The sequence below is a fragment of the Clavelina lepadiformis genome, chromosome 5 (genome assembly GCF_947623445.1).
Source record: "Clavelina lepadiformis chromosome 5, kaClaLepa1.1, whole genome shotgun sequence".
NCBI lineage: Eukaryota > Metazoa > Chordata > Ascidiacea > Aplousobranchia > Clavelinidae > Clavelina > Clavelina lepadiformis.
Window position 1 is genome coordinate 18709834 of NC_135244.1, and position 25399 is coordinate 18735232.

A 25399-nucleotide genomic window follows, 5' to 3' on the forward strand; every position below is an offset into this window, starting at 1 on the left:
CGAAAAAGTAGAGCTGGCTTTACCTTGGCCTCTTTTGTTAGTTCAGTTTTTAGAAAATTTGCAGTTTGTCATTTTGCCAACGTCAGCTACATTAGAAATACGAAGCAAATTATAGTTTGACACATAATAAAATGATCTCCTGAAAAGGTTGTTATGTAGCGGCCAAGCGGCCATTGAGGCTGTTTGGTTTGTCGCTAGTTGACGCCTTTTGGCTGCTCTCCGCATTTTCTAAATTCGTAATATTTTCTCTTTGATTTTCGTTTGCCTTTTTCTTTTTTACTGTTTTCAGTTTCGACTGTGATTCCAGAGAAGTGTTGAGCTTACAAGGTCATGACTGATTAATATATGAGCAAAGGTAACCACTATTGTGGTTACCTTTAACATTATTAACAGCAGCCTTTTGGAGTCAGATTCACTTCATCGCATAGAGCAGGGGTCACCAAACTAGGCCTACGGTCCCCGGGCCCGATCCCACCCGCAAGATTAATTTGTCCGGCCCGCCTCACTGAATCACAAATGAGTTTATTGTATGGTAGTTTATTGAACAAAGTAGGAATTTGGCCCGCGATGGTTAGTTGTTATGATTAATTATCTGGCCATTTGTAAAAAAAAATTGGTGACTCCTGGCATAGGAGCAACCTAACAACCATACCTCGCCATAGTCTGATGCAGCAAGTGAACGGGTTTGGTTGGTGAAGGAAGTTGAAAACGTAGTTAGAACTTCAGTTTTTATTAGACATCGCTTTACATATACTTATGTCATATGTGCCACTTTCGCGTGTGCGTAGCTTATGAAGTCAAATTCAATGGAATATGACGTTAAACCGTCGCAGTACATGAGGGAAGTTGTGCAATAATCAGCTAAAAGTATCATCGATGATCCATTGGAAACATTTCCGGTGTCGACAATTGTTGGCTTGTCACTTAAGAATTTGATATAGGCTATTCGCAATTAAAATACAAGGTGGTAGCCAGTAGCCTATCATAATTAATATGTCGTCATACTGAGGAAAGTCTTCGCACGACTTTAACCAAGTAATGATTCTTCATCTCTCGAGCCCCGGATATCGATACCGAGCTAACATTTGTGATAGTTCGGATTGTTACATATTAATTATTATTTAATATTTTTGTCATATTGCCCGAATTTCAGAGTCACAGAACTGGAGCAATTATAGAAGTGTCTGCCTTGTATAAGAGCATTACAAATGTAGCGACAGTAGGCCTATAGCGTTACCGGGTATCGAACACGGGTTGCATTTTCGCAAGCCAAGCTCTCAAACCAATCGGTTATCGATCCAACTGAGGTGTCTAGCTTGTCGATGACTCTTTAAGAACATACCACAAACACAATGCTTTCTTACCACTTGAGATTGCAAAAGTCAATTTGCAGCCAGCAATTAAGGAGTTACACACACAAAAATATGATGAAAGGAAAGGAATGAAAACGTAAAAGTAAGAATACCTATAGGACCCAAAAGCATTGGGTTTGTGAGAAAACATGATACAATGCTCCCCAAACCTCCTAACGCTAATGAGTTGGCCTGTTAGGTTGTAGTCTGGCTTGAAGAGTCTCAACATAGAGCTCATCCGATTTTCACTCATTCATTTTTTAAAGTTGAAGGGTCAGGTTTCCCCAGTAAAAACTTTGAGGTCCTTGGTCCTACCGGTACCCGTTGTTATGCGATCTATGATTGCCGATTACGATTTTAAAAAATAAAAAGAATTAACCTAGCATATTACAGACATGTTTTCTCTTTAGTTGGAACTAGCCACGCACGCAGCTGGTACCTTTAGCTACATAGGTTTTTTATCACAAAAACGTGGAAATAGAACTTGCGTAATTAAATAAAGATCACCGACCGACTATTTTCTGAAGTTACATAACCGAAAAACGCTTACGCAAGGACGTAACCCTGCGAGTAAAATTGTTACAACTCGTATTTTATACTTTAACAGTAGGCTATAATGATATTGACTATCTATCCCAGCATTTCCTGTTAAATGTAACTAAAACTAATCCCGATAACTTGGTCGGTTAAAAACGTTTGACATCTGCGATAAATAATAATCGACCTCAGGCCTTGACATACGACAGAAAATCATATGAACAACCATAACTTGAGCGGCATGTGTAGAAAGCGTATTAGCCTATATTGGAAAATATAGATTGGCCTACCACGATAAGGTTACCGGGTGGCAAGCGACAAATATGAACGTTGCGAGGCCAACGCATCCTCTGGATACGTTCCTGAAAGCGTCGGGATCAAACTGAGAAGCGACTTGGAAGGCGCTTATCAGGCATCGCTTATGGCCACAGCAAAGCGAGAGAAAGATAGCCTTGTCATGAGTCATGACTCGAAGATAATCTGATTCCAGTAGAAGTTCTGTGCTGTTCTCAGTTAGCACTGCACGTAGCCTAGTTGTATGCCGGACTTACAAACGGAATGAGAAACGTTGATAAAACTTGTATTGAAGTGAAGTAAAGGGAACTGAATTAAATAAACTGAATGAATCTCTGCACAAGACGCACACGTTTATGTAATAAGCCACACACTGAATCAGACAAATAAAGGTTGGCCTACGTATAAAAATGAGAAGAATGTCGGGTGTTAAAGGAAGGTGCCAAACTGACACGACTGTGTGGCATTAACCACCACAAACGTATTAACTACATTATAAGTTGCCCTTGGTTAGATGTCCCCGAAATCACTCCAAACAATTTAAACACTCGCATCGTATCCAACCATTTCAAATCGTGATAAATGATAATGTTGTCTTATCAACAAATGAGAATCGAACAAGTTAGGGCATAACTTTGAGGTTACCCCGAACACCCTCTGATTTACGGGATTGGGCCTGAGCACTTGAGCTGTTGTACGTGGGTTACAGGTCAATCAAAATTAATATTGAAAAAAATAATTGTTAGCTGCCATAGATTAGAAACGACAGAAGCGCTTTTAAAAAGAAGTATGTAGCGTCGGTTTCTGTTGAACAAACACGGCATAGCGGTTATAGTGCTATTATGACAGGACACTAAATGTCAGCTTATGTGTGACTTACATGATGGGCCGACTTTTATGATTACCTTAGGCCAGAAGCCAATACCTATTTTTGAAACCGGAGTAAGTTAAATTTACCGAAAAAGTGTAAGAGCTGTAAATTTACTGTAAAACGCAACCAAATGAACATGACTAAAGAGTCCCATATTAATAGGCTACTATTGTATTCAACAATTATTAACATTGAAAAACGATCTCTTTGATAGCCCAACTTTCATATCCGACGCACAACTTCTGGATTTCATTATTCGTTTATTTAACTTTTAACTGTCTTTTTTCCACGTGTAGGCCGACCTGCTTCTACAGAAGTATTAGTCGAGAAGAACACGCAATCAGGTCAACACTAATCTGTGAACGTTTTGGCGGTAACTTTTTCATGAAGAGTGAAAGTTGGGGTCGGTGGGGGATTAATTTATTATAGAGACTGAAGCAGATTCGTAAATTAATGTTGTTACTTTCATAGACTTCTGTTGTCCCGCAACCACACTTTGAACCAGATACCTTTGGACTAAACAAGATTTTGAACCTATTTTTGGCACCGATCGTTGAAGCCCTAGCAGCCGTCTTCGATTCGTTTTTCATGGTGCGAATGCAGTCCCTCAAAAGCAACTCGCGAAGCGCATTGCCAACAACCACAATATAAAAATATTTTGTGGTCTTTATTTTACTGATTTAATGTCATTTGACATAAAACCTCCGCTCGGCAAACGTCCTTTGAAACCAACAACTTTACCATTATTGGCAGCAATTCACATACCAGCAGCAGATAGCAATAATATTGTTGACATACGCATTGCAACGTTATGAAATAACAAAAAATAATACATCAAATTATCGAAATTTCTGATATAAATATTCAGACGAAAAATTGAAGTTGGGAATTGCACAGAATCTGCAGAAAATACTTTCCCAAGTATGCACATTACGTTGCACAACCTATTCCAGTATTACGCGGATACTGTATATGTTCTGCAATTCCTGTTAGTCCATCTGAATTTAATTGATCTTTTTTATTACATTTTCTAAAGCTGTTCTGCAGTGCACACTTCAAATGCATAAAAACAAACGTAGGACACGTCATAGCAAAATTAAGCTTTAACTTTTCATCTGTGCAGTTAGACTTGAATGAGGTGCTGTCAAAAGTGTTTTTATATGGTGAAGTTTGCTGTCACCATGGCGGAGTCATCGGTGCTGGGTTTTGCAAGTAAGTCATCACCACAGCTGAAATCGATAACCTGAATAGAAGGTGGCATTGCCAGAATAACCAACATTTTCATCGATCTTATCTCATCAATTCAAACTTCCAAATAAAGGTCTCTTTCCGCTGATAAAAGTCTATTTAAGTGAGTTTTAACTAAACAACAAACGGCATTATTATATAGGTCAGCAACAAGAATAGGAAATACAATTCGAGAGAGTAATGGTAAAACTTACATGAAACTGCTAAGGACCTGACGTCCGTCTTCTGAAGACCTCGAATTGGCAAAACTAATCAAAGAACAAAACACTGCACACCACGCACACCACTTAATCTGTTATAAAAGAAATATGAAATCATATGAGTGTATATACGATACCAACTACATTTTATGTTTTATGTGACATAATAATGATCAGCAGCGGAGACATTTTTGTTGTTGTTTGGGGAAGACCTTGGTAAGTATAAGCTGTTTAGCAATTAATAACCGGGCAAAATCATTCCTCCACTTGTATAAGTTTGAAAGTTAGGTCAGTTTTACAAACTGTATAGAGCAGGGGTGTTCAAATGATTTCTGCCATGATCCGCCACAGCCAAACCTGACAACATGATGATCCACTAAATACGAATAGTAAAAATATTGGACATGCTTTAATTTTTATGGTGCTTTATTTATGTAAATATACCCTACAACATATTAATAACTTTGTAAAAGTCAAAAGTGAAGATCCTCACAAAAAGTTGAAAAGATCCGGATCCGGATCGAGATCCGCCATTTGAACACCCCCGGTATAGAGAATAAAAACTTAAATCACCGCAACTGCATATCTAGGATTCCTATTAAATGGTTGTGATTATTCTAGTATGAAGACCCATATTGATAAAAAGTGACCCATATTTCTGGAGTAGTAACATTAACTTTAGGTGTTGCGGGACCAGTAACTACAGTGCTTTTGTTAACTTTTTTGAAATTTTCGTTACAGCAAAAGTATCATAGTCCTCCGTTTTTTGTTGACAGCTTAGCTTCTAAAACCAACACAGTTCTTTTAGCAGTGTATAGGTACTATAGGTATAGGTACTACAAAACCTATTGACGCCTCAAGGCAGGAAAAGAGTCATAAATTAACAGAGTGAAGAAAAACAATTACCCTGCACATAAACAATGCTTCATTTAGATACAATCTAGTCATCTGGGATATCATGCACGATTTTTTTCAATACATGTAATAGAGAGAAATACCTTTAGCATTAGACCACACATACTGAATATCATTGCCAAGAGATTCATATAGTCGGGAACAGGGTCATCGGAAGTAGTTGCCTCCTCAGCCTTGGGTTTATATCTGCAATTATTAAGACACTTGTCACTTAATTAAAATAAAGCGTACCGGTGTAATATCGCCAAATTTAAGTCCAATGAAGACTTCGCATTGCCCCAAGGATAAAATGTTTGCCTTACATCATATTACAATGTGCCTTGAAAATGAATAATGCATGATCTTTCGCAGAATTTTCCAAAATGCCTAATTACAATCCCAGTACTGTATTACAAAAACTTTTGCATTGAACCAACTACTTACCGATTAACAGTATAGTTTTTATGTCGATTTGTAATTACTTCTTCTTCCACATGATTCGAGGATGATGCCTCTTCCATTGGTATTAATGCAGGAGAAAAATAATTTATTACGTAAATAAGGAGCAGACAATTGTCAGACACACAGACTGTTCTGTTGAGACCATAAGAAATTGAAATGTATAAAATTAGAATGCCGCTACTCCAGTTAAGTGGTAGTTTTTAACTAATTGATTGCGGAAGAAATATTCCAAGCAACAAGATAAAATAACTTGAACCACAACAGGTATAAGGACAAGAGCAAATTTGTTTCTTTTGAAGTTTTCTGGTATATACGTGGTAGTACTTTTATTACTTAATTATGAGCCATGCTTGCTAGCTGTTTATATTCAAATCAGGTTACACAATTATTATAGAGGCTTTGTTTGTCACAATCCTTGACTAATCTTTTCAAAAACATATAATAGACACAACTACTGTTTTGTAACTATTTAATAACAATATAATCATCCAAAAATACAATAAAGTCGTTAACCACCAGCCCTACAAGCGTAAAAGTTGATGTAAAATTGCACAATTGGTCCAAAACACTTGGGTTATTTGTCACAACGAAGATAAACGGTGTTAAGTAATTTTTGTATTTGATGATTAAAATTGAAGACTATGGATTAACAGCATGTTTTCGTTTACATGGCTTGTTTAACTATAACACTTGAGCCAGATTGTGGTTTCATGTAGCTTACCTTTGGACTAAACCATGAAAAAGCATGCATGCAAAACTTTAAATATTATGACTGATTGTTTGAAACGAGATATGGTAGGATGGGTGCAGACTTTAGTTCAGGTTTGCATTCCTAGTAGAATACGGAAAATCAGCATACAAGTTGCGTCCATCGTATTTGGAGCCTATATAATGAGTATTTCCTGCATGGATGGTTGGCTAAGGGATTTTCTCAAATTAGACAACAACTGCAAAGCCTCACCCAACATAAAACATATTACTGAAGGCTGTTGATTTCCTAAATTGACTGAACTACCGAAGTCACAGTCATGTTAATGTAAAACCAACCAAAACAAAACTAATGTCACTGTCAGATGAATACTGTCACCAACCACTAAATTTGTCTTCATGTTGACATTTGACGTTTATCATAAAGAGGCCTGCAACTTGGCCAATCATAGCACAATGGATCCAAATAACTGTACCTGTACTCTAATATTCTTAAATAATCTTAAAAATGACTGAAATACAAACGCATAAATTAGCAATGCAGAGTTATATGCAATGGCAAGTGATAATGAAAAAATTTAAAGAGCATATCTTTTTGTGGAAAGTAAGAATACAAACAAAAGATGAAAAACTTGAAATGCAAATCTAAAATGTTCCAACACGCAATCTAAATTTAAACAATGTTACTTCATGACCAATTGCAAAGGAAATTTATACTGTGTTGTTGGAAACATGGCTTTTCTGTTATTATGATACATACTGTACTCACATGCTTTTTAATAATACAGTATATATATATATATATATATATATATATATGTACGACACATGCGAGAAATTTACCATTAAACATTTTTTAGTTTTTCCATATTGATATTTCACAAAATGTTTCATATGATTTAATAAAATGACACACCTACACTGATATACCAATTATTAATAAATTGAACATTAAAACTAATTCACAAACAAAATTTAATATTTTGGGCATCTCAAGAAAAAGTGTTGTATAAACAGCAATGGATTAAACCCATACTCATAAATTAAAATATCACATTTATAATGTATAAAATACATATCATAAAACCCGTGTAATTTGTTTGATAAACAGTACGTTAAATAGCTTTGGATAGCAAGGCTTGTGCGTGCTTAATGAATGCAAAGTGATCTCTTACAGTGGTCTGCAATTACACTGAAAAGGTCACGGTTTACAAAAAGGTCTACGATAATGCAGCACATAATTACGGCAGATATCATAACACCAATGTAACGTCTTCAATTAAGCTACAGTATGATCATAACTTCAGCCAGCTGCTATAGGGTTTACATGATCAAATCAGAGAGCTCTGCAAAAATGTCTGGTGTCAGAAACTGCCTTGCTTTTTCAAATAATACGAAAAAGCATTCTAATCACAAGAGGTCTACTGCTGAAACTGAATTAAACACATATTACACTGTTTTATATAACAGGCTACAAACAAAATTCAGATACAAAAGATTAGGAATATCAAAATAGAATTGCAAAATTGAGCTAGTGCAGCCAGGTCAAGACAAAAGTTAGGTTATATATACATTACGGTAATGACAACTCTTACCAATTCTCCATTCGATACTAAATCATCACCATACGCCGAAATCCAGCACCATATGTAATTAAGATGGTGCAAGGTACAACTATATGTGTGTTGTAAAAATGATTATACATTAAATTCAATAATCCTAAATTCCAACTAAAAATTTTGGGTTCTTCTCTCTAAACTATTTTTCTATAAATAACGCCAAAACTTTACACACCATACATCTGGTAAATTTCCTTAAATACTGAGATATTTAATTGTTTTGTATACGTATGCATTTTTTTCACAAAGCCTTGTTTACATTATGGAAATCTGATCACTGACAGCTTCAAAATGGAATTGTATGGTAATATCATAATTGAATATAACTATCAGCATAAACTTAAAAATTATAAACTCTACTTTGCACATTAATGTTGAAACTTACTGTAGTACTAGCTAATTTTCAATAGTGCAGTTTTTAACTCAAAAATATGTGAGGATGTACATTTAAAGGGAAATTTGTGCAACGATCTTTCTCTTCAGCTGAGAGTAAACATGCAAAGAGAATATCAGAAGAGTATGTCAATCTGTGACAAAATGTAAGAACCATAACACCAAAATGGTGAACGGTTATATTACATGACTACAACCTTCATGATTATAGATAAAATGTAGCATTCATTGCTGTAAGAATCGCAGAAATGATACAAAATTCTGTCTAACATAATTATGCGATACAATGGGTACAAGCACAGTCACCACCAGCTTAAAAGGCGTTCCAGAGCACTTCTGATGAAGCTTTTCCAGTTCACAATGCTCAGCAATTTGGAACATCATGCAAATAAAGCGGTCCTTGGCACATGGCATGGTTGAAACTATTGTTGATTAGTCGTGCTCTGTCAAAGCAAGATACATGGGCATTTTGTTTTTTCTGCTGCTTCATCAGCGACTGGCGGTTCCGTGAACTTTTGAGATTCCCTTATACTGCGAACAAGATCATAAAAAGCTTGCTCAACATTAATTTTCAGCTTAGCACTGGTTTCAATATAAGGAACTCCAAACTCCTTTGCCATTTGTTTGGCTTCACTTTGTGTCACCACTCTCGTCGGATTCTCTAAATCACATTTATTACCAACCAATATCATCGGAAAATCATCGCGATCCTTGACTCGTAATATTTGCCGATGGAAATTGTGGATTTCGTTGAAGCTCAGCTTATCAGCGACTGAGAAAACCAAAAGAAATCCTTCGCCAGATCTCATGTATTGTTCACGCATAGCACTAAATTCTTCCTGGCCGGCTGTGTCTAAAATATCCAACTTGGCAACTTTTCCATCAATGACACACTGTTTTCGGTACGAATCTTCGATAGTTGGATCATAATCGGTCACAAAATAGGATTGAATGAACTGAATAGTTAATGCACTTTTTCCCACACCACCACCTCCAACTACAACCAGCTTGTAAGCTGTTTGTTCACTTGCTGCCATTATAAACCATAGACCTTTCCTTGAGAGGAGTTGAAGTCAATAGTTCGGCAATCAAAGAAGGATATACTTCTGTTACTAAGATCCTTGAAAAATTGATAAACTAGCACACTATGATATATTAACGGTGAATACCACCTCAAAGTTGTTACATATTCCCAAAGAATGTTCCGAGTTTTGCTCAAAAATCCACTTTGCAAAATTCTAACACAAGGGCTTAAAATTTATGCTCTGATCGGTATAATACCAAACAGCTCAACATTCAAAAACCTGCGACAAAACAATTGGTTTATTATTGTTAATATATGCTGTTTGTCTCGTTTAAACATAACTGCACAATTATAAAAAACTAATTTGGTGCAAACTGATTTTGCACGATGAAACCAAATCTTTGTTTGTTTATAAATTATAAAAATCAATTACTGCAGATTGCAAGAAAATAAGACAGGCACATAAAAGTATTACTTGTGTGTGCAGCTGTGCATGAGGCACAATTTACAGCCCTGTGCGATCGGATGGGAAACGCTTGATGCAAAGTTGGTATCATAATAATAAATTGCTTGAAAAAGTATGTACAAGTCAGATTGAAGCACAATTTCAATTTGATGCACACAAACGTTCTACAAAGGGCAGGACGAATTTCCAATTACAAGTCAATTTAAAAAAAAAACAAAGAAAATTTAGCTGTTTCAACATGAACTTATAACAGTAAACAAGGAATTTAAGTGGCAATTTTTATGCTGTCACACAAAAGCTGCAGCAGACAGGGTGAAACTTTGTTAATTTGGTTTCGCTCCATTCAAACTTACAGATAACTTGAAGCAACCTCAACGGTTCTCGTAAATTATCTATTAAAAATTCAGTCCAATCAAAGTGTTTCTATGATCTCCTGGACAAAACTGAGTGACACCGGATATCTTGAAAGCAGTGTTTTTTTAAGGTGTTTTGGGGGACCGAAACGGTCTCCCAAATTTCTCCAGCGGTTTCCCAAAATTTTGACTTGCAACTTACTACTACTATTTTTTGGTATTTAAATGAAACACTTGCGGTCTCTTAAAACTACTTAGCGGTCACCCAAACCAAACCTTAAAAAAAAACCTGCTTGAAAGTATTCAAAAAGTCATTCATTGTTGCATTAACTGTAACACTAAAATTATTCGCTATCAAATTGATTCATTAATGTGGTGTTAAAGGTTAGAAATGTTGGACATTAACTTTGTGTTCTATAACTTATTGTCTGTTCACAATAAAAATCTCACATGGACTCCTGTGTACAACTATAACATTTACAATCCTGATTCAACGTTATCAAGACTCTGAAGTTAAAACGTTTTCTATTAAAACTATATCAATGAGATGTGAGCAGTTAGACCAGTAAGGCGACTCTAAAAAGATTACGATATTTAATAATAATTTAGTAGGCGAGGCTGAGGTACCAGGCATCCATTACTATTAAAGTAGGAAATTACCGGTGTTACATTTAATGCAATTTCCACACTCACACTGTATAACACAGCTTTTACATCAAAGTTTAGTCTTTTCATCAACAAGGATCTAAACGAAAAATGCAGGACACCGTTTATTATATCGCCAACCCTCGTTAACCTAAACCTCGAAAACTAAAATCTTTGCTATTCGAAAATAAACTGCAAGAAACAAAGTTCTTCTTTATGTTTTTAAGGTTATTTGCCGCCAATTTTACTAAGTTCAAATACCTTGAAAGGATAAAATTTAAGAGGTCCCTCAAACTTAGAGTTAATGAGCTTCTACTGCATAAAACCAAAAAACGGTCCTATTTCAGGAAGAACACAATGCACAAGATGATGGCAGAATAATTACATCACAATGCAAATCATAATGCGTTAAAATATGTCATTATTTACAAATTTAGTTCATATTATTAGTTAAAGTTACATTCAATTGTACAGTAACTATAGATACAGTACATTTGTGCCAGACAATAAAAAAAGTAGGCAACAAGTGGGTGTATATCTAGTAACTAACCCAGAAGTCTGGATATTCAGGAAGTAGCGCATAACTAGCTTTGTTTGCCTACTTTTGCAAACCAGTCAACCCATTTGATGTAGTTCACAATAATTCGCAGTAATTAATACTATATATATAGGCTAGGCATAATATGGTATAACAGTTTTTATTCACTAGTTTGTGGTAAAATTAAGTCATTTTTAAACCTCTAAGATCTGTATCCTGGCACCTTAAGATGAAGGTAACTACAGAAAAGTTGTCACTGAAAACAGCCAGCAAGCCAGAATGTAAGCCAGAATGTTGTTTTTGGGTGAGAATTTTTCTGCGCAACAAGATGAAATAATAGCCGTTAAACGCGTGATTGATTTTAATCCCTTGAGCACTCAGCAAAGTTTCCAATCTGGCCAATAAGCACAATAGGAGATTTTAGATTTTTTCAGTTTTTCTAAAACCACTGCTAATTGCACATAACCTGGGCATGCTTTGTTCATTTGCAGGTTGGCAAACAGCCATTCTTGTTTTTCTGATGCCTTTGTGTGTATAGCCTACATATATATCTAACCTGACTTCTGGGCTCTACTAAAAATTCAACATGTGGGAATATTTGAACATTACAAAAATTCTGAACAAGTTTCACAGAGCAAAATAAAGCTAGGTTCATTTATGGCGTGGTGTGCAGATGCTTACAAAAAGATTGAAGTGTTAATGATGTTACAACTAGGTAACACAGAGATCTAGTGTACAAGTGCATCCAGCCTGCAGAGTAGGGCAAGAGCGCACTTAAGTGCAGTTCTCATGAGATTCAGTAGCACACTTCAGGTGCATTAATGCATACAATCATGAATAGTTATGCACTTATAGACCTAGCTGATTGTAATGAGCATTAAATCAGCTGTGGATACAGTTATCGTGTATTTTTTTAATGACTTGTAATATGTTCTAAACCAGTCCAAGAATTTTTAACCCCTATAAAAGAAAACTTTTAAGTCTGGTTGGTGAAAAATTACTTTTTAATATTATCAGACTTGTTTTATTAAATCTATATTGAGGCATGATTCAACAGACATCAAGCTGTAAAAGCAAAAAGGAAAATTTGTACAATTGAAGTGTGTTTATGTGAATATGTCTTCTAACCAGTCAATTTTGACATGCTTTATATATTGGCCAAACTCCTAGAGTAACTTTGTAAAGTCTGGGGGAAATTTAATCATTTTTAAGCTAGCCTAGGCTTAGTAATTCATTCGTGCACCTGCACTATATTCTGTGGCAAACTGTGCCTGTACTGTTTTCTGTGCATACTCAAATATTTCGATAGAAATCTAGACCAACTGGGAAAGGCTATAACAGTATTACTATTAATAGGCTATAATATAAGTTATTCTAATTTCATGCCAAAATGACAGGCATAAAACCTATAGACCCTACGTCTGACTGTAGTACTGGTATCATACAAAATGTGCCTTAAGTAAACTGAGCAAAAAAATTGCACATTGCGAACTTAGCGATCTGGTATATTGACATTATTTCCTTCAGATCTTTCAAACTATCGAAACTTTGTTTACAGCAAGTTACATGCAATTTGGAAGACCCCACCCAGTTACCCATGGTTTTATCTGATTGTATTGCAACTATATCACAGTTAAGTAACTACAAGAAACATATCATTTAAAAGTGATATAAAGTAAATCCTAACGGAAATTCGTTGTTTTTTCTTCAGTTCCGTACATTTTGGGAAACTGTCCGAAATCTCAACCAAATAAAAATTGGCAACGAACACCATTCTTTCCGCCTTGTATCCACTAGGTGCTCTGGTGTTGCACCACTTATGATTTAAGTGGTGCGCTAGGTTTCACCAAACAATATACTTAAATTCGAATGGTAATTCAAAGGATTAAAGCAGGGTTGTCCAAGCGTTTTTCACTGAGGGCCATGTGCTAAAAAGTTAAACAGTGTCCGGGCCACTCACTATGTGTGAAGATCGCTGCTTGCCTACAACGCACTAAATATCGTAAAGACCATGAACAAAGGCATTGGTGGCGGCAACATTCCTTTTCTGATTGAAAATATTAAATGATAGGCTGAGAAAAATATCACTCAAAGCAATAAAAAGTCATACAACTGTAGCCACTCGCTTGCCCTACAACTTTAACAGGTACCACAAACGCAAAGTTTACGCCGTCAAGCGCCATATAAAATAAAAAGCCATAGAAGAATTGATCTAATGATTGCAAAATGAGTGAATAAAGGATAGGAACGCTTCAACGTTCTTCGTGGGAGCAGTGATGCGACGATATTCTGCTTCTCAGAATGTTTCGATTAAGAATTATATAACAATGAAAATTTTATTTTCTGTACGCGCATTCGAAACGTTCCTTTGGTTATGCCATCAACGATATAAAGAACGAGTTCTTTATATCGTTGATGCCATATTTGATGTAACATTTAAAAATTACAACATGGTATTGTAAAGTTCTTGTGGTACATGACTTAAATTTCTAAGCAATATCTGCTCAATAATGTACTGTAACTTAGAATTAACGAATGCAAGTTAATAATTACCGCTAAATGCTTGGAAAAATAATTTGCACCTTAATAGTTTGATGTTGAACAGTTTTATGTAAACCATATTGAACTAAAGTTTGTTAGACTTAAACTTTCAACCTTTGTTTCGTATTTCTTTACTTTTGATACAAAGTTACGTGTGAGCTCGATGATGGCGGTGTTCTAATAATAAACAGCTGCCGGACCGTAGTTTGGACACCCCTGGATTAAAGTATTTTTTCGCTAAAATTATTTTCAAAAATTTATTTTATTTTGAAGATATGCTAAATACTTGCCAGCGGCCCACACTGTGTCTGTGTTTATGTGATGAAAGTTAGTACAGAGGTGACGCTATAGTAGGCCACATTATATATAGTTAGGCTTACCATACGTCCCGTTTTAGCCGGGACAGTCCCCCTTTTTAACGTCTTGTCCCGGCGTCCCGATCGGTCGGCCAAACGTTCCGGTTTGGCATTCAGTCAGCCAGCATAGGCATACCGCATAGAAGCCATACACGAACATTAGCATGTTCTTATTATTGTTTATGCTGTGTAGCGTACCGGTACTTCTTGAAGAAGAATTCGTGATCTTGCTTGTTATTTATTTCATTGTATTCGATAAAAATGTTATTGTGACGTCATATGTCGAAAGCGTCCCGCTTTGAAGCCACAAAATTATGGTAAGCCTATATATAGTTCAGACACCTATATGTGGCCATTGGTACAGCTTTCTTGTAATAGGAATGCCATGCCAATAGCCATCTGTTACCGTACCATATTGCTTATTTTTTATTGTTCCACTTGGAGGAGTGAAGCATAAGATAGCAATCATGGTTACAGTTTTTACAAATATTGCGTCATTTATGTGTCGTATAAATGGTCCATTACAATATGGTGTTTTACCATGGTGCCTGTATACGATGTTATCCAACTTTATCTGATAATGTATGAATTCTTAGAAAAATTAGTTGAGTTCACCCTACGAAATTTCATTTTTTTACTACTTGTATTTACCTTTCAAAACTTGCAAGTTCTACCCTAAACATTTTGTAGAGCAGGTTTTACTTTCGTAGTAGGCCTACTTCGCATCTGTTGACATCATTAGATCGCAGAAATAATCTTCACCAACGAGGAACAAAACAATTAATATGATTAAAAAAGTAAAGTAGGCTAGGGAAGCGGCGATTAATCTCCAATAACGCACGACTGCACGAGGTCTATGTGCATTGGTCCCACTAAGTTCAGGCGAGGATTGTCCAAAATTAGCTGGTAGTAATAGTAAGCATTTTGTTGGTTGAAGTTATCAGTTATCACAAAGCAATGGTAGGCTACCCAATAGTACCCATACTTTAAATAACAAACTTCGTCAGCGGATAAGTGAATTAATCTTGTCTATAAAAATCCAAAATACACTGCATGAATACGTTGATGAAGGCCAATCTTACTGCCTTGTATTATAGCGAAGCAAAACCGAAACTTACATTAGCTACAGTATATTGGCCAAGGCCTAAAACCAGCACAGCTCATCGTTCCTGAGATTAGGCTACTCTGTAGAAGGAAAGTTTTTATAACTGAAACCTTTTCAACTAAAAACATTTCAGACAACAATTTCGCAGCAACGTATTAACCTACTTCGTTTATTTTCCAATGAAATTGGACAGCGTGATTTGAAGACGCAAGTCAGCTAGGCTACCTTCACCTGTGAGCATCACGATCACATTTCCTTTCAATTTACCATGCAATTTGCTTTATGGATCATAGTGATGGCAACCTAAGTCTTCATGGTGTGATATAAACCTCACAAGATAGTCGGACAATGATCAATATAATGCTTGCAATTTCACTGCGTTCTCTATTCAGTTTATATAAGGTAGTGCATTTAATTCTATGTAAAATACGTGTGCAGACATTCAACTAAGGTTCATCGAAAAGGGTAAAGAAGAGGACACGGAGCAACTTTAGACAAAGATTCACCATATTAAGCATAAGCCGACTAAAACCCTTCGCTAACCAGCAATAAAGAAGTAAATTAGGGTGATATTAATAGTTCTATTTTTTCATGGTTGTTCTATAAATAGCTGGTTTCAAAGATAAATAACGGAATAACGGCCCTCAAGCATAGCTACACAATAATTTATAAGACGAAACTTTTAGGAGTTGGAACGCACGACGAACTTTAGGTGGAAACATCGAAAAAATGATAACGTTCAAAATGAAATATACAACACTGGTTACAAAACATGGTTGTACTGATTAATTATTATTTAGTTGTCAAACGATTCCAATGAAACCAAAAACATACCTATCGCTTTAAAACGAGGAGACTTCTACAAAATGTGACTGAAAACTAAAACGATATCTTAAACAGACGAATCGATAATTAATTAATACAAATCAAAGACACGTACATTTGAAAAATCCCCTATTTAAACCAAGCGACGAAATGTCGCGTTCCCAACTCTGAAAACAGTGGCAGTTTTAAGTTGCAGAATACTGGAACTCAATAACAGCATAATTAATAAAAGTTGCTCAGTAAAATTAACAGTCCCGGAGCTCTATTGTAGAGCACCGTCTTTAAGAAATTTGCAGAATACGTTTTGGCACCATCAACTGTTGACTTAGGTGTCACACATTATGTACAAATCAATCACTATATGTAATGAGTCTTTGGCAGAAACTTAAAAAAAACAAAAAAATACAATAAATCGACACCCGTATCTAGCAAAATGAGTTGAGGGTAAAAGAATAAGCTCGGTATAACCTCTCAACTTTGAGGTTGGTATAAAAAACAGTTGATAAAAGCTTTACAATTATCGCCTTTAAAATATAGCGCTGCTGCTTGCGATAGCAGAGACGAGAAAAAAACAAATGCGACAAAATACACGAATTTAAGCTATTTTAAGGCACTTGTACATGTGTTTTACTTTGACTGTAAACTTATCACGAGGGCTTCAGTCTTGAAGAAGAATACGTTAACAAAAAGACAAAAATGCAACGTGAACACGCGGTAAAAGCGTCTCCGTAAATTTCTGATAAATACTGATTTATTATCTGATCAGATCGTTCCCCATTCAACGTTGATATACCGGCTAACGTATCTTGATAAAAGATAATGGTCAAAATTTACCAAAACATGCACAACAAACAGACACAGGAATTAATTTTATGCGGCTCAGATAAGCAGCCAGCCAAGCAACCAAATCTGAAAGTAAAAACTACGCATGCATAAAAAATAACAATTAAACTGTGGGCACCAAGCTTTAAAAAGACATTGTGGACTGTGCGATAAAAACTCTCTCAAAACGCCGTTAAAATGCAATAATCTCATTTTTCTCAATATTTAAAATAAGACATATGAAGCTATTTATGAATTATACGATACGTCGCTTTCGAGAAACATTTGCCCCGAGTCAACTATCACAGTGTCCTAAGTAAAAACTACGAGCTGTTCGCAACACATTACTACGGAAGTATTATGTTACGACAGGTAGTGCGAAAGGGCGACGATCGTAGAAGTTTTGAAGCTTACCCACAACCTCAGTTTACTACTTCAGGTGTAGAGACGCGTGGACGATCTGGTAGTGTACGTTCGAGGGCTAGACCTGAAAAACAACGAGAAGACTTAGCCTTAACTTTCGTACTTCTTTTCATTTTTGCAGAGTTATAACGCTGTCAAAAAGCTTATTGCACAACAAGAAACAAAGGCAAGCGAGCAGTGAGCATGCAATATTATAATAACGAACACACCATGATGCTTCCAACTTGTATTTCAGAATAAATTACCACAGCAAACCAGCAGTCAGGCAAATGAAACAGTTCAGCAATGTGTGCTAGTGTTAGAAAAAGATGCGAAAATGCGGAGCTTGTAACTCACAGGCTGTGAACGCGCAACGCATTTGACACTGGAGCCCTGTAGGCTAAAGTCGTGACTCCGTCGAAAGTGACTCCGCCGGTCCTCGTTCCGGTGAAGTCGTTCATGAACTTTTCCGGCATATGCCGGCCTGTTTTCAGATCCGCTTCGGGTGCGCTGCCGCATTGAATAGGCCGATGTGCCGACCGGGACGATGGGCTGATCGCCGATTGAAGACGACGACGCAACCCGGTCCAAGAGACTGTTCATGGCGGGGTAACTGCCGCAAAGAAGGGGTAGAGATTGGTCGGGATTACAACCTACCGTGCCCGCGGTATTTTCATGACATTACTAAGTATGTGCCTGTGGCATATCGATAGGCGACCCGCCCATGGAGTCGTATTACGTTTCAGTGCATAATATCTGAGACATGCAAATATCTAAGTCATACACAGTATGGCATGCAAATCAATAAAGGCCTGATCATGCACGATGAGTCAATGACCAATATCTGCAGCTCATTACAGCTGTCATAGAGATGACCGTGTAACATGCAAAGCAACGGGGCATTTTTACTTCCAGCATTCAATTAGTCGTTCATGCTTATCTGGTCAAGAACCAATATCAAAGACCATTCATTCCTTTACCAACCATTAATAAATGGTAATTGGGTTTACAACTAACTTCAAAATATCACATGCTGAGAACTCACTTTTTGGAGTTGGCGCTAGAGCTGGTGTTCCTCAATTTACTGCGGGTCTGGACACCTTGCCCCGACCCAGTATGTGTCGTCGCGTATTTGGACGTCTTAAGCGGTGAGGCGGTGCCATCGACCAAGGATGCCTGGTTGGAAGTTGTATTGTAGGATGACGTTGAATGACGTATGTGCCTAGACGCGGGTTGAGAGGGAGAACGGGTATGGGCGTAACTGTCGTCAACCCTAATCAAAAACAAAACGTTATAGTATACTTAAGAAATGGAGATTCGTTTGCTGAAACCGATTCTTGCCGAAAAAGCCGATGAGGAGCTTTATAAACCATACACAGCAGTCAAATATGGGCTTTGAGTACAATATCCATCAGTTAATCTTGAACTCACTTTAAAGTTCCAGTCGTGGCGGATCTTGGATGGCGACGAGCTTTGGCAGCTCTCAGGCGATCTCCTTGCGACAACCCTGCTCCGGAGCGACTTCTCGTTGTCACGCCAAGCTCCTGATAAAGTGCAATATAACGTTAATTACGTGAAACGTGGTAAGAGAAAATGCTAAGTGTAAATCTTCATAACACCATATGCTCCGGATACGAAAATTATAAAATACGTGCTTTTTTCAATCTGTGAAAACATTTTGTCAAAAGCAGCCTAGTTGACCTCATCTTAGAATTGATCGCGGCGTTTGCTCACCTTTGGTTTATTGACAATGGAAAACAAAGTTGAATCGTTTTCGGTACGATCGTCGCCGGGACCGCTGCCAATACCAACGTTATCATTGTTATTCCGATCTCGAATCGATATGTCGTCGATTTCTGACGTCACTCGTTTCATGGCCAGCCTGTTTCCCCTTGCCCTTCCCTGGTTCACTTCAGCCCTCTGGATGTCCCCTTGGACCCACATGCTGTGCTGTTTACTGGGAAAGCATAAGAGAGCGTTAAAAGCATTAAAACAAGGCGGTGTGTTGGGTAGTATTTTTAGGTAATCTTTGTCGTTAATAATTGATCAACACGATATCTGAACGCGGCAGGAGCACAACCACTAAGAAATGGTAATGGAGGCTGATAAGCAAGAAATTACAACCACACTCACATAACAAACAAAAAAACGTTTGGCCATTGTCCATGTTAAACTTCACTATGATGTAAAACAACATCATAGTGAAAGTTATGTTCTAACTACAAGGTTGTCAATTGCTACTCACTCCTCCAGATAATGTTGCTGGGGACCGATGATGGAACCCGGTCTTGAGATTCGAATCCAGGCGATGGATTCTGCAGCGGTGAAGCGGAAATGCTTCATCATATAGCACGCTATCAACGTACCCGTACGGCCCAGGCCGGCTGCCAAAAAAATCACGCGCTAAGTTGAATAATATGCGATATAAAAGCAGAAATATTATTTTAGTTCAGACTTCAGATTACTACAGAACCTTCTAAAATAAAAATCTATGTGATATTAGCAAATTTAATGCAATCAAAGCGGTACGCCGATGGTCACGTTACGCTTCTGTGTGATGTCATGATTTGTTTTCGTATTAAGCATTCCTGTCAGGTTTAATATAACGATAATTTCTCGGTATAGGAAACGCATGATCGAAAGTGGATGTGGAAAAAACCGCTTTGGAAAACGGGCTGCTGAAAATGCAGTGAGTCAGTGGCTGTTTACAACATCGTCAATCATCGTGTTTAAAAAATGAACAATATAAAACGGTTGTTTACAAGGAATATATTACTCTATGGCAAGAAAAATTGGAAGCAGATTCCGATTATTATACACAGCATGTGACCAAAAATTGTTTTTTCGGCAACTTCGAAGAAATTATTGATTTACGTCATAAGTAATGACGTAAATCAAAGACGCGACAAAAACACGTAGAACATCAGAAAAACAAAAACAGACTGTCATGGCATGTAAGGGTGGAACATATTTCGCGGTTGAATAATCCGGAAAAGGGACCAGATAACATCAACAACGACAAGAACACATCACATAAAATTTGTTTAAGCCGCATAAGAGCGTCACAAAAATTTATTCCATTCTTCTCGATTTGAAGGAAACGTTTGGTCTCTTTGTTGCTTATCACGAAAAGCAAACAAGAAATCGAGTTGTTCTTTTAAGTCCGCTCCAATAAAGTTGGGGAGAAAAATTCATAATCACTGTTCGCATTCACAACACTAAGCGTTATTAACTTCCAATGGTTCGGATTGGACATGCCCGCGACCGAAATGGGCCGACCTTGTTTGTATAACATCTATGCTTCAACAATAGCATTTTGTTACGTCATAATGGTAGATAAATGACGCGCTACGATCGATGATAATCATTAAACCGGTTTAATTTACGAGCGCGGTGGTTGTAAAGTTTGTTAATCTGTTCTCGCAGCTTGACTCCGTAATTGTCAAACATCAGCATTTTGTTACGGCATCACAGCACGTCAGAGTACAAAACAATAGCTTTATGGCCGATATTGGAGTCGACAAAACAGAACCGACTTTTGCCATAGTTACCACGCATTTAAGTTCGGTTTAATGAATAAAATTATTTGCGAACCGTGCGTCACGCATCCAGTAACGCGTGAATAACAAGAAAACCTTAAGTCGGGCAGCAATTTAAAAACACTTTGCCATAACTTGGACAAACAAGTACTGTGGCTTATATAGAAAGCATCATGGCACAGTAGATATATGCCAGAGAACTTGTCATGGACTACGCGCTCCGAAGAATCCCTTCACTATTTCATTCCAATAGCATTGTTCTGTGGTTAGTTAGCCACTTACGGCTAACCAAATACCAATGTCGAGTATCGTAGTGACTGTCACAGGAGTGCGATACGATCGAAGCTGTCTATTTTAGGCAAGTGCATATCAGCAAACATGTAAACAGGGTGAGAGTTGTACCTTTACAATGAACGGCGATTGCGCCGTCGGTATTCTCGCATATATCCAGAAACCTTTTGAGAATTGCGTCTGAAGGTGTGCTGCCATCGACGAAGAATAGATCGTGGTGATCAAAGCCGGCGTCCTTGAAAAAATTACACAAAACTTGACTTGTTTCAACATAAATCAATCGATATTGACATCTGTGGACACCTACTCGAATTTATGAAAGTTTTTCATACATTTTAAGGGTGGTCTTTAATTTGAACAACCCTGATACCTGAAATCTTTTCGAGTCGTACATTTTCTTGTTTAGCCTAATGATGCAAGATACCCCGTGTTTTCGGAAATACGGAAAATAGGCTTCCGGAGCATGCAGTGGATAACCTGAAATACAACCGCCATCATTTAAACATGTCGGGTCACATCAAGAAGACACTAAACACACGTAAACCCACAAAGCGGGCTAAACTGTGTTTAACGAGCTGCTAACGCCAGATTCTATTAATAACTTAAAACTTCCATTATCAAAGTGAAGAAAATTCCATACTAATGACTGGTGTTGCGTCAACAAAAACAGCCAGTATGTTAAGCTAAGCTTTGATAAATGCTAGTACGCTAATAGCAAATGCGGCACTTGTGTTACAGAATTCAAATCGGTCGACAACATAACTTACCGTTTTCGATCTTGCTACGAGGATGGGGACCACTGAACGCAAGGAAACGTTCAGGCAAAATCCAGTTAAAATCTCCATTTTCGACGCGTTCATAGTGCTCGTACTCATCTGGATCGAAGGTGTCCGGGGCGTACAACCGATGGGTGATGGCCCTTTCCACGCCGTGAAGGCAGTCCAGTAGGGTTAGATTGTACGAGCACGGGCCGAACGAGGCGTCCCTGAGAAAATAATTATCACGGTTCGTCAACGACGATGTGCTGTATAATTACAAATTTGTTAGAGATTTTTAGAATCTCTTGAAGGGATTGCGTACCTAAACGGCAAATAAGGTGGACAGTTCCCAGCGACTAGAGGTCGATAAGCTTCTTCTGCCGTTCGTTTCAAATGAAGTATCTAATAAACAAAGACCACAGCCGAAATTAAACAAAATGAAAAAACAGAGGGATGTTTAATAAGTAAATGAAGTCAAATTCATATAGGCATCGAATGCATTCTACACTCGCCTGGTATGCACCAACTAGGAACGCAGCATTCGCGCGTTTTCTCGCATCAAACGACGTGTGATGTACAATTTTCTTCTTGGCCAATGTTATAGACTGTAAAATAACAAACACTCATGAATTCAATTTTCTAAATCAGTAAAAGATCATTGCCCCCGTACCAGGCGGTTAGTGGTCCAAAGTTAAGAGCGCTATGAATGTCCTTTCTACAAAAGGGGCAATGATGCGTTGATGCCCAATAAAGTTACACAACCGCGAGCATTGTTTGATATTCAATATCAAATCAACATGATTTTATTGGTTAGCATGGCCAGGAATAAAACCGCGCAATCCGGGCATATTTGTTTCATTGTGACGAACCACGTTTTATAAACAAAACGGGAATCGGAAGAAACAAATGGAAAGATTACGGCAAGGTTACTTGGATGAACAACAATAGGTCAAACACGAAAACAATGGTCCGGCACTTACATTCATGAAAATAACAGTGTACAATAGAGAGAGTGTAGGTTATGTTTAACAAAATCGCTCTTTGCTTAAGGGGCAGTGAAGGATATCCACAGAGTGCGGTTGCGCTTTAAATGTAATTCTATTCGGCCTTCCAATACGCTATGGCTTTAATGTAGCAAAACATGGAGAAAGCCTATGGTTGGATTTATTCGATAATCAAATTACAGCAGTCGGATACTATTGGTAATCTAACCTATAAGAAACCTGACATGAGCTTATACATTCCGAATAGGGATTGAATTCACGTAGTTGTGGCAAAACAAACGCTTGTATAATGGCAGCAAGATTTCTCCAAAATGTAGACCTACATAATTTAATCAATGATCTCATGTCTAATTTCCTTGTAACGAATCCTGCATGTCTGGATGCGAGACAGTGGGTGCCCTATCAACTCTACAATCATTAGCTTGTAAGAGTATGAAAGTACGTGTCGTTTCTTTACGAGTCTGCAATATCGTGACATGAAGCATGAAGATGCATGTACAGCGCAGCAAACGATAGACGGGCGATTTATTGGCATCGTAATTGAGTAATCTCACGTTTCGCGAAACTTAAGTTCCTGTTTCCAATGGAAAATCCGAATGAGTAAAACGTTATAACACTAAGCAATGCGCCCTAGCATAGCAAACTATTCACAATTAGCTACTTGAACACAACTATGCCAGGTCCAAGTACTTTAAAGTGGAAGTGGCACTTAGTTCAAAGTAGGTTTTGTTAATAGCAATTGGGAATAAAGAAACTAGCCTGGATTGAAATGGAAATGTTCTAGAAATGGCAACTGCTAGTAAAGTTTAAAAAATTACAATTACTTCCCTAATACAGTTTGATCAATTTCAGCAAAAATCATTTTTTTATAACAAAATAATTGGGCACTTCTCAAGCAGTTAGCTACACTTTTCCAATAGCAGACATCGTCTTTACAAAATAGCATTGGTAAATTGATAAAATGGCTGACAAAGTGATTAATTCCTCAATCATCATATACGACCCCCAGCATTTGGCAATTGTTGTTCTTACCTTCAATTTCTTATTAACTTTGTTGCAATATCTGTGCAGCTGGGCCAAATTTAAAGGACCAAAATCTGCATAAAAGCTGTTAAAAACAAAAGTAAAAGTGTAAAATATAAATCAAGCATCTTTTGTATATCTTTGATACATAATTTTATATATCTACAATATATCATTTTACAGATCTCTTGGCTTCTAGCATGCAATGTGTTGGTAAGTGATTAAAGTATTTTCCAGAAATTATAGACCTACTTTTCATAGATGAGTTCATCATCTACACAAAAGTAATGTGTGTGAGAAGTACTTTTTGGTTTTGTCCTAAGTGTTGCGAAATAGAATTGATCTGGAGAAACAGTTATTTATGGTAAAAACATCTAAGGTAATCATGTAAAGTAAATTATAACCACCAAAGTTACAGATATTCTCAAGCTAGTAGGCTATTATACTTTTGGGAAAAAGTTTCAAAAACTGATAACACTGCTTTCAATATAACAGGAAGAAAAAAATCATAAATATACTTATAAATCAACTGTCATACAGCTTAAAAGTGGTAACTGTAAAGATTCATTTTTATTGTAACACAGTTTAGTTCATAAATATTATTAACGATCACACCATGGCAATTTATGGTATTTCATATTGCTTTTTTAGTAGCCAAATTCAAATTGCACTTCAAATTTTCAAAAATTTTGGTAGTACTTGAGGACAACACATTACAAGGAAAAATCCCACAAAAGTTAACCATATCTTCCAACTTAGTACCTTTGATAATTTCAGCAGCGCTAACTAGATCGTTGTCCTCTGATAAAACAGAATGTACTTCACGTCGAGTAAACGATGACGGGTCCAAAGCGTCTCTCTTCATTGCAAATTTTGTTTCAATCTTATCACCCAGATGATGATCTCCAATATGCATATGCTTTAATGCAGAAGCCAAATACATCTGAACTGCACAAGCCAAGGCCGTCAAAACAGATTCCTTGTCAATGATCTAATAGTACACCTAAAATATTGTACCAAGCTATTGCACGAGCCTTAGTAAACACAAACTGTAGATAAGAAAATAGAGCTTAATGTCAAAACAAAATTGGTTCATCTTGTAAAAACAAATGCCAAGTAATAAAATACC

At 37.1% G+C, this 25399-nt stretch overlaps 3 protein-coding genes across 4 annotated transcripts; all 3 read right to left on the reverse strand.

The window, feature by feature from the left end:
- Nucleotides 1–3706: 3706 nt before the first annotated feature.
- Nucleotides 3707–6939, reverse strand: LOC143459211 (PAT complex subunit Asterix-like). Its single transcript, XM_076956253.1, has 4 exons — nt 5841–6939; nt 5501–5603; nt 4497–4594; nt 3707–4297 (listed from the first exon to the last, which is right to left on the reverse strand). The coding sequence occupies exons 1-4, from the start codon at nt 5915–5917 to the stop codon at nt 4231–4233; spliced, it is 345 nt and encodes a 114-aa protein (XP_076812368.1). The 5' UTR covers nt 5918–6939; the 3' UTR covers nt 3707–4230.
- A 139-nt stretch (nt 6940–7078) lies between these two features.
- Nucleotides 7079–9900, reverse strand: LOC143459210 (ras-related protein R-Ras2-like). Its single transcript, XM_076956251.1, has one exon. It carries the CDS (start codon nt 9613–9615, stop codon nt 9025–9027), a length of 591 nt encoding a protein of 196 aa, XP_076812366.1. The 5' UTR covers nt 9616–9900; the 3' UTR covers nt 7079–9024.
- A 6082-nt stretch (nt 9901–15982) lies between these two features.
- Nucleotides 15983–25315, reverse strand: LOC143459881 (dual specificity protein phosphatase CDC14C-like). 2 transcript variants are annotated; one of them, XM_076957191.1, is made up of 14 exons: nt 25033–25315; nt 24523–24613; nt 24280–24355; nt 22756–22848; nt 22566–22645; nt 22253–22470; nt 21856–21962; nt 21597–21720; nt 19901–20039; nt 19390–19612; nt 19087–19199; nt 18701–18928; nt 18013–18268; nt 15983–17740 (listed from the first exon to the last, which is right to left on the reverse strand). In XM_076957191.1, exons 1-14 carry the CDS (start codon nt 25211–25213, stop codon nt 17735–17737), a joined length of 1935 nt encoding a protein of 644 aa, XP_076813306.1. In that variant the 5' UTR covers nt 25214–25315; the 3' UTR covers nt 15983–17734. The 2 variants fall into 2 exon arrangements, with proteins under 2 accessions (XP_076813306.1, XP_076813307.1); XM_076957192.1 differs by lacking the exon at nt 18013–18268.
- Between the last annotated feature and the right edge of the window lie 84 nt (nt 25316–25399).